This window comes from Nerophis ophidion, linkage group LG02, assembly GCF_033978795.1.
Source record: "Nerophis ophidion isolate RoL-2023_Sa linkage group LG02, RoL_Noph_v1.0, whole genome shotgun sequence".
NCBI classification, from domain to species: domain Eukaryota; kingdom Metazoa; phylum Chordata; class Actinopteri; order Syngnathiformes; family Syngnathidae; genus Nerophis; species Nerophis ophidion.
Genome location: NC_084612.1, coordinates 73,737,949 through 73,748,119, shown reverse-complemented (window position 1 = coordinate 73,748,119; position 10,171 = coordinate 73,737,949). Strand labels below are relative to the sequence as shown.

At 40.0% G+C, this 10,171-nt stretch overlaps 1 protein-coding gene across 1 annotated transcript in view; it reads right to left on the bottom strand.

The window, feature by feature from the left end:
• Positions 1 to 429: 429 nt before the first annotated feature.
• Positions 430 to 10,171, bottom strand: part of crbn (cereblon) — a 29,591-nt gene continuing 19,849 nt past the window's right edge. The window contains exons 10-11 of the mRNA XM_061890572.1: positions 9,118 to 9,249; positions 430 to 6,643 (exon numbers count right to left, since the gene is read on the bottom strand). Coding sequence (XP_061746556.1) covers positions 6,454 to 6,643; positions 9,118 to 9,249 — 322 coding nt within the window. The 3' untranslated portion in view covers positions 430 to 6,453. The remainder of the gene's footprint in view (positions 6,644 to 9,117; positions 9,250 to 10,171) is intronic.

The following is a 10,171-nucleotide window of genomic DNA, read 5'->3' as shown; positions in this document are numbered from 1 at the left end:
TCACAACAGACAAAGAAACACCGGCTGTGTTTTGAGTGCTAAAGGCAGCTGCAATCCACCGCTTTCCACCAACAGCATTCTTCTTTGACGTCTCCATTATTAATTGAAGAAATTGCAAAACATTCAGCAGCACAGATGTTCAAATTACTGTGTAATTATGCGATTAAATCGGACGACTTTTAGCAGTGAGTGGTGCTGGGCTAAAATACGTCATAAGCATGCGTCAACATAAGTGTCATCATTCCGCGACATTTTCAACAGGATACCTCGCGGGAAATTTAAAATTGCAATTTAGTAAACTAAAGCGGCCGTATTGGCATGTGTTGCAATGTTAATATTTCATCATTGATATATAAACTATCAGACTGCATGGTCGCTAGTAGTGGCTTTCAGTAGGCCTTTGCTTAAGTCTAAATCCACAGAACATGATGTATTGAAGTGCAGTTTTATTAGAGATTACAGTCATAAACATGACCCAGCATTTTGACAAGAACAGTAGTACAACCTGGAGAGAATCATCTGGACGATCACAAGTTCACTTCCATCCTCACTTTGCCGTTAAACAAAGTACATTGTGTGTAAAAAAAAAAAAAAAAACACAACAGCTGCAACATTTAAAAGCTCCTCCCTCGCTTAAGTCTAAATGAGCGTTGAGTATTTTTGGCATTTTGCAGCAGAAAGTCACATCCATCATTAAGGACTTTTAGTCTGCATGCCCAAGGTCTACATCAGGGGTCGGGAAACTTTTTGGCTGAGAGAGCCGAGAAGCCAAATATTTTAAAATGTATTTCCGTAGGAGCCATATATATATTTTTTTTAACACTGAACACAACTAAACGCCTGCATTTTTAAGTAAGACCAACATTTATAATAGGTCTCTTATTCTTTTTAATAACATTGTTATTCTGAAGCCAACTATGGAGGGGGTGTGGCCTGCGGGCCTGCAGCGAAGCGGGTTGTTGCCAGGACCGGCCTTGAAATCAGCGACAGATGCGTAGATGGCCCACCTGTCTAATCACCTGTGGCTGTGTTATAAGGAGAAGTGACGGGGTTGGGGCTGGAGCCAGAGCGCGAGTAAGGACGAAAGAGAAAAAGACAATTGCTGGAAAGCAACTGAGAGACTTATTGAAAAAAAAAAACAATATTGTAACCCTAAAACAGGCTCTCATGTCAATGCTTGGTGGTCTGAAGAACCCCCAGGAGGGCAAGCCCCACACTAACCAATAATAAATAACTTATTACCATTAACGCAAATTCTTGAACAGGTGCGATATAAAAAAGGATGGATGGACTAAAAATGCTTGAGAATGTTTTATATTTTGAACGTTATTTTTAACACTGATTACAAGTGGAATTATTCATTATTTATCGTGTCAAGCAATGTCAGCTCAGATTAACCCGAGAGCCGGATATAGTCACCAAAAGAGCAGCATCTAGCTCTAGAGCCATAGGTTCCCTACCCAAGGTCTACATGGACATATGAAGTATATGTTGGTGACTCGCAGCCATACTTTGATGCAAAGCTTTGAAACCGGGCCAGGTTTGGACTTCATGACATAATGCTGGTCTCGGCACACATGGACCACATTTACTGGCGCTTGGGGTTGGTCTTCTGGGTTCTCCAAACAGGTTTTAGCGGACGTTGTTGTTATGGACAAAACACCATCGCAAGACTATTTCAGAATGTGTCACCTGACGTCATTCAGCCCTCACCTACAAAAATACACTTGACTTTTTAAAAAGTCCCCTCTCTGAGGTTCTACACTGCAAAAACTGAAATTTAAGTAAGAGGAAATATCTCAAATAAGGCTGATATTTGCTTATTTTCTGTCTGGTAAGATAATTCTTCTCACTAAGCAGATTTTATGTTAGAGTCTTTTACTTGTTTTAAGGGTTTTGCTCCTAAATGATCTCAGTAAGATACTACAGCTTGTTTCCGACATTTGATGACCTATTTTGAGAAAAATATTTTTGTCCAAGTGTCCAAAACACACCCAGCAATGGTGCACAGGAAGGCGGGGAAGAAGAGGGAGAAAAGGCGGCCAAAATGTTCAAAAGTCCCAATTGTGTCCAAAATACCTCCCCGGGGTTCCAGTCCCACGAGTCCCGCCGCCGGCCACACAAGTCCTGGGATACAAAAAATGTCCAAAACGCACCCAGCAAAGTCCCACGGGAAGTAGGGGGGGAAAAATGAGAAAAGTCGGCAAAAGTCCCCCAAAATTTTCTAAATACCTACCCAGGTTTGAGTCCCAACCGGGTTCGAGTTTGAGTTTGAGTGCACACTCGAACCCAGGTGGGACTTTTGAACATTTCCCCGACTTTTGTCACTTTTGTCTTTGCTGGGCGTGTTTTGGACATTTTCCGCATCCAGGCCGGCGGCGGAACTTGTGGGACTCGAACCTGTGTAGGTATTTTGAACATTTTTGGGACTTTTGCTGACTTTTCCAACTTTCATCCCGTCTCCCCATGGGACTCGGCTGGGTGTGTTATGAACATTTAGGGCATCCCGGGACTTGCGCGGCCATACATAAGATTTTAAGTTAGAGTGTTTTACTTGTTTTAAGTGTTTAGGTCCTAAATGATCTCAGTAAGATATTACAGCTTGTAGCTGAGATTTGATGACCTATATTGAGTAAAACAAGCTTGAAACGAGAATATCAAATGTTGCAAAGCTGTGTCATCAACACTCACAAGTATAAAACTACTTTTTAAAGTAAGAATTTCTTATTTCAAGAATGTAAAACAAAATCATGGCTTCGACACAATTCTTTCTCATATTAAAACAGATGACAGCCAAATATACTTTGCCGTTTTTTTTTCAATGAAACAATAGAAAATTCGTACTCGTATACTGTAGTAGTACACTTGTTATTAGTGAGAATATACTTATTTTGAAGTATTTTTGGGTTCATTGAAGTTAGCTAATTTTACTTGTTTTAAGGGTTTTGCTCCTAAATGATCTCAGTAAGATACTACAGCTTGTTTCCGACATTTTATGACCTATTTTGAGTAAAATATGCTTGAAAATATTTTTGTCCAAGTGTCCAAAACACACCCAACAAAGGTGCACAGGAAGGCTGGGAAGAAGAGGGGTAAAAGGCGGCCAAAATGTTCATAAGTCCCAATTGTGTCCAAAATACCTCCACGGGGTTCCAGTCCCACGAGTCCCGCCGCCGGCCACACAAGTCCTGGGATACAAAAAATGTCCAAAACGCACCCAGCAAAGTCCCACGGGAAGTAGGGGGGAAAAATGAGAAAAGTCGGCAAAAGTCCCCCAAAATTTTCTAAATACCTACCCAGGTTTGAGTCCCAACCGGGTTCGAGTTTGAGTTTGAGTTTGAGTGCACACTCGAACCCGGGTGGGACTTTTGAACATTTCCCCGACTTTTGTCACTTTTGTCTTTGCTGGGCGCGTTTTGGACATTTTCCGCATCCTGGCCGGCGGCGGAACTTGTGGGACTCGAACCTGTGTAGGTATTTTGAACATTTTTGGGACTTTTGCTGACTTTTCCAACTTTCTTCCCGTCCCCCCATGGGACTCGGCTGGGTGTGTTATGAACATTTAGGGCATCCTTGGACTTGCGCGGCCATACATAAGATTTTATGTTAGAGTGTTTTACTTGTTTTAAGTGTTTGGGTCCTAAATGATCTCAGTAAGATATTACAGCTTGTAGCTGAGATTTGATGACCTATATTGAGTAAAACAAGCTTGAAACGAGAATATCAAATGTTGCAAAGCTGTGTCATTAACACAAGTATAAAACTACTTTTTAAAGTAAGAATTTCTTATTTCATGAATGTAAAACAAAATTATGGCTTCGACACAATTCTTTCTCATATTAAAACAGATGACAGCCAAATAGACTTTGCCGTTTTTTTTTCAATGAAACAATAGAAAATTCGTACTCGTATTCTGTAGTAGTACACTTGTTATTAGTGAGAATATACTTATTTTGAAGTATTTTTGGGTTCATTGAAGTTAGCTAATTTTACTTGTTTTGGAAAGTCTTGACAAGCCAAATTTTCTTGTTCTATTGGCAGATAATTTTGCTTACTTCAAGTAAAATACCTCTCATTTTTGTATTTTTTTTTCTTGTTTTTGAACACTGACTTTTTGCAGTGTAGCAGTGGGAAATTTTGTCCTCCTGAGAAGACGTTGCTACTCAGAAGAAGGTGGTCAAATGTTTAGATACACTTTTCAAGAACATAATGTACTGGCTGTCTTGAGTTTCCAATCATTTCTACAAACTCTGTTTCCATATGAGTTGGGAAATTGTGTTAGATGTAAATATAAACAGAATACAATGATTCGCAAATCCAAATATTCAGTTGAATATGCTACAAAGACAACATATTTGATGTTCAAACTGATAAACATTTTTTTTGTTGCAAATAATCATTAACTTCAGAATTTGATGCCAGCAACACGTGACAAAGAAGTTGGGAAAGGTGGCAATAAATACTGATAAAGTTGAGGAATGCTCATCAAACACTTATTTGGAACATCCCACAGGTGTGCAGGCTAATTGGGAACAGGTGGGTGCCATGATTGGGCATAAAAGCAGCTTCCATGAAATGCTAAGTCATTCACAAACAAGAATGGGGCGAGGTACACCTCTTTGTAAGCAAATTGTCAAACAGTTTTAGAACAACATTTCCCAACGAGCTGTTGCAAGGAATTTACCATCTATGGTCCGTAAAATCATCAAAAAGTTCAGAGAATCTGGAGAAATCACTGCATGTAAGCCATGATATTACGGACTTTTGATTCCTCAGGCGGTACTGCATCAAAAACCGACATCAGTATGTAAAGGATATCACCACATGGGCTCAGGAACACTTCATAAAACCACTGTCAGTAACTACAGTTGGTCGCTACATCTGTAAGTGCAAGTTAAAACTCTACTATGCAAAGCCAAACGCATTTATCAACAACATCCTGAAACGCCGCCGGCTTCGCTGGGCCCGACCTCACCCAAGATGGACTGATGCAAAGTGGAAAGGTGTTCTGTGGTCTGACGAGTCCACATTTCAAATTATATTTGGAAACAGAGGACGAGGTGTCCTCCGGAACAAAGAGGAAAATAACCATCCGGATTGTTATAGGCGCAAAGTTCAAAAACCAGCATCTGTGATGGTATGGGGGTGCATTAGTCCCACTGGGTGTGAGTTTTCCTCGCCCTTATGTGGGCCTACTGAGGATGTCGTAGTGGTTTGTGCAGCCCTTTGAGACACTAGTGATTTAGGGCTATATAAATGAACATTGATTGATTGATTGATTAGTGCCCAAGGCATGGGTAACTTACACATCTGTGAAGGCACCATTAATGCTGAAAGGTACATACAGGTTTTGGAGCAACATAGGCTGCCATCTAAGCGCCGTCTTTTTCATGGACGCCCCTGCTTATTTCAGCAAGACAATGCCAAGCCACATTCAGCACGTGTTACAACAAAAACAGTGCGGGTATTTTCCTGGCCCGCCTGAAGTCCAGACCTGTCTCCCATGGAAAATGTGTGGCGCATTATGAAGCGTAATATAAGACAGCGGCGACCCCGGACTGTTGAACGACTGAAGCTCTACAGAAAACAAGAATGGGAAAGAATTCCACTTTCAAAGCCTAAGCAATTAGTTTCCTCAGTTCCCAAACATTTATTGAGTGCTGTTAAAAGAAAAGGTGATGTAACACAGTGGTGAACATGCCCTTTCCCAACTACTTTGGCACGTGTTGCAGCCATGAAATTCTACGTTAATTATTATTTGCAAAAAAAAAAAAAAAAAGTTTATGAGTTTGAACATCAAATATGTTGTCTTTGTAGCATATTCAACTGAATATGAGTTGAAAAGGATTTGCAAATCATTGTATTCCGTTTATATTTACATCTAAGACAATTTCCCAACTCATATAGAAACGGGGTTTGTACATAAAATAAAACTGGTTCCGTTTAATAAAATGCTTCCTAAACATTTAATAGTCAAATACAAATAAGGCAACAAGAGAAGTATCCAACACTTCTCTTTTGTAAAGTAAATATGTACATCCGATATTATCATCTACATCAAATATATGATTTGTCTGAGTGGCTGGACAGGACAGATTGGAGGAAAAAAATATATATATATTTGGGATTAATCTGAAAATCCATTTTTTTTTACACTCTTAGACGTCACCAGTCAGAAAATAGATTTCTAAATAACTTAAAAACCGGAACATCACTAACAAACTAACCAATGACGCTCTCATTTTGGTGCGAGTGGGGACTGAGCAGCCATGAACGGAAGCAAGTCTCGAGCGTGTCCAAGTATCAAGACGCAGAGTGAAGGCCTGGAGACCTTTTGCGCCAATCTGATGGACTTGTTGCCGTGGGCGACAAAGTGCGATGCGTTCCTTACCCGGAGGCAGCCGGACATGAGGGGGCGGGGGTTTTGAAGACTGGAGGAGAGAAGGTACGACGTCACAGGCAGAAGAGGCGGGAGCTGTGGCGCCCGTCCTCGTCGTCGCCCTCGGCCTGGGGGATGCGAGGGAGCATGGCGGAGCGGGTCAGACCCCAGAAGCGAGGCGGGGACAAGTCCTTCTTGGTGGCGGTGAACTTCCAACCCATGTGGGAGCCGCAGTTTCGGCACTGGGCGATGGTCCAGGCGTATCTGGGGGGCACAACACGTGTTGCCATGACAATCCATTCGTGGGGAGGGGGGAGGGGCTTGAGGCTGGAGCCTATCCCAGCTGAGTAGAGATGTCCGATAATATCAGCAGTCTGATATTATCGGACGATAAATGCTTTAAAATGTAATCATCATCCCATTGGGTTGAGTTTTTCCTTGCCCTGATGGGGGATCTGAGCCGAGGATATCATTGTGGCTTGTGCAGCCCTTTGAGACACTCGTGATTTAGGGCTATATAAGTAACATTGATTGATTGATTGATTGAATATGTTGCATTCAAGTAAAGTTTTAAGTCTAGATCCAAGGAAAAGATTGTATTCCAGAGCAGTTTTAGGTCTACATCCAAGTAAAACGTTGCATTCAAGTGCAGTTTTAAGCCTGAATCCAAGGAACATGTTGCATTCCAGGGCAGTTTTAGGTCTAAATCCAAGTAACATGTTGCATTCAAGTGCAGTTTTAAGTCCAGATACAAATAACATGTTGCATTTAAGTGCAGTTTTAAGTCTAAATCCAAAAAAACATACTGCATTCAAGAACAGTTATAAGTTTAAATCTAAGGAAGATGTTGAGTTCAAGCACAGTTTTAAATCTAGATCCAAGGAACAGATTGTATTTCAGGGCAGTTTTAGGTATAAATCCAAGGAACACGTTGCATTCAAGTGCAGTTTTAAGTCTGAATCCAAGGAACATGTTGCATTCAAGTGCAGTTTTAAGTCCAGATACAAAGAACATGTTGCATTCAAGTGCAGTTTTAAGTCTAAATCCAAAAAACATACTGTATTCAAGTGCAGTTTTAAGTTGAGATACAAAGAACATGTTGAGTTCAAGCACGGATTTAAATCTACATCCAAGGAACAGATTGTATTCCAGGGCAGTTTTAGGTCTAAATCCAAGGAACACGTTGCATTCAAGTGCAGTTTTAAATCTGAATCCTAGGAACATGTTGCATTCAAGAGCAGTTTTAAGTTTAAATCTAAGGAAAATGTTGAATTCAAGCAGAGTTCTAAATCTAGATCCAAGGAACATGTTTCATTCAAGTGCAGTTTTAGGTCTGAATTTAAGAAACATGTTGCATTCAAGCACAGTTTTAAGTCGTGATACAAGGAACATGTTGCATTCAAGTGCAGTTTCAACTAATAAAATCCAAGGAGCACATGGCATTCAAGTGCAGTTTTTAGTCTAGATCCAAGGAATATGTTGCATTCAAGCGCAGCTTTAAGTCTAAATACAAAAACATGTTTTATAAAGTGCAGTTTTAAGTCTAGATCCGAGGAATATGTTGCATTCAAGAGCAGTTTTAAGTTTAAATCTAAGGAAGATGTTGAATTCAAGCACAGTTTTAAATCTAGAACCAAGGAACAGATTAAATTCCAGGGCAGTTTTAAATCTGAATCCAAGGAACATGTTGCATTCAAGAGCAGTTTTAAGTTTAAATTTAAGGAAGACGTTGAATTCAAGCAGTTTTAAATCTAGATCCAAGGAACAAATTGTATTCCAGGGCAGTTTTAGGTCTAAATCCAAGGAACATGTTGCATTTAAGTGCAGTTTTAAGTCCAGATACAAAGAACATGTTGCATTTAAGTGCAGTTTTAAGTCTAAATCCCAAAAACATACTGTATTCAAGTGCAGTTTTAAGTTGAGATACAAAGAAGATGTTGAATTCAAGCACAGACTTAAATCTAGATCCAAGGAACAGATTGTATTCCAGGGCAGTTTTAGGTCTAAATCCAAGTAACACGTTACATTCAAGTGCAGTTTAAAATCTGAATCCAAAGAACATGTTGCATTCAAGAGCCGTTTTAAGTTTAAATCTAAGGAAGATGTTTAATTTAAGCACAGTTTTAAATCTAGATCCAAGGAACAGATAGTATTCCAGGGCAGTTTTAGGTCTAAATCCAAGGAACATGTTGCATTCAAGTGCAGTTTTAAATCTGAATCCAAGGAACATGTTGCATTCAAGAGCAGTTTTAAGTTTAAATCTAAGGAAGATGTTGAATTCAAGCAGTTTTAAATCTAGATCCAAGGAACAGATTGTATTTCAGAGCAGTTTTAGGTCTACATCCAAGTAAGACGTTGCATTCAAGTGCAGTTTTAAGTCTGAATCCTAGAAACATGTTGCATTCAAGTGCAGTTTTAAGTCTGAATCCTAGAAACATGTTGCATTCAAGTGCAGTTTTAAGTCTAGATCCAAGGAATATGTTGCATTCAAGCGCAGCTTTAAGTGTGAATATAAAAACGTGTTTTATAAAGTGCAGTTTTAAGTCTAAATCCAAAGAACATGTTGCATTTGTAATATGTAATATCGGAAATTATCGGTATCGGTTTCAAAAAGTAAAATGTATGACCTTCAGAGGAGTGGTAGAGGCTCAGCAAGGTTACTATAAAATAGTTACAGCATGTTTTCATATTGAGTCATCACAGCAGGGAACAGGAGCTACCGAGGGTGAGTTGATTACCCTGGAAACCAGCTGTGGAGTGTGGACGGCCTGCCGACCAGGTTGAGGTTGTTGGCCTTGTAGACGGTCAGCGTCTCATGGACGTAACCGTGCGGGTTGACGTAGGCGGCCATGGGACCGTAGAGGGACAAGCTGGGGAAGGAAACACAATGTTTGTGTGCTTCAAGAACAAACACAACGTAGCCAACAGAGACTCCAGACTCAGGACGAGTGGTCTTATACTTGATTGTTATCCATTTGAGACAGCTCAAATGTACTGAACAAGATGTAGTAAAACAAAAGTAACCCGTATAATCAGATCCAAAATTCCAAATATAACCTAATTAACACTCAATTTAACACAGTGGCATTGACCTATTGTTTCAAAGTAGCTAGCTAAACTGCTAAAGTGCGAGTCAATTAGTGATGGGAAACTTAATTCCTTTTACTAGAGTTCTAACGGGTCACTTAAGTGAATCGGATGCTTGATTCACTCGAGTCACTTGTCAAAGACTGCAGGCGCAAGTCATGTTTAAATTTGAATGATTCATCCATGTTCCACTCGTGAGAATCAGTGAAACTTGAATATTTGTTAAGCCGCTAATCAGTGAAACTCGAGTCTTTGTCAACCCATTAGTCAGGGAAACCAGAGTCTTCCTTAACCCATTAGACAGTGAAACTCGAGTCTTTGTTAACCCACTAGTCAGTGAAACTTGAGTCTTCCTTAACCCATTAGTCGGACAAACTTGAGTCTTCCTTAACCCATTAGACACTGAAACTCGAGTTTTCCTTAACCCATTAGTCAGACAAACTTGAGTCTTCGTTAACCCATTAGTCAGACAAACTAGAGTCTTCCTTAACCAATTAGTCAAGGAAACTCGAGTCTTCCTTAACCCATTCGTCAGACAAACTCGAGTCTTCATTAACCCACTAGTCAGTGAAATTTGAGTTTTCCTTAACCCATTAGTCAGACAAACTTGAGTCTTCGTTAACCCATTAGTCATGTAAACTTGAGTCTTCGTTAACCCACTAGTCATTGAAACTTGAGTCTTCCTTAACCCATTAGTCAGACAAA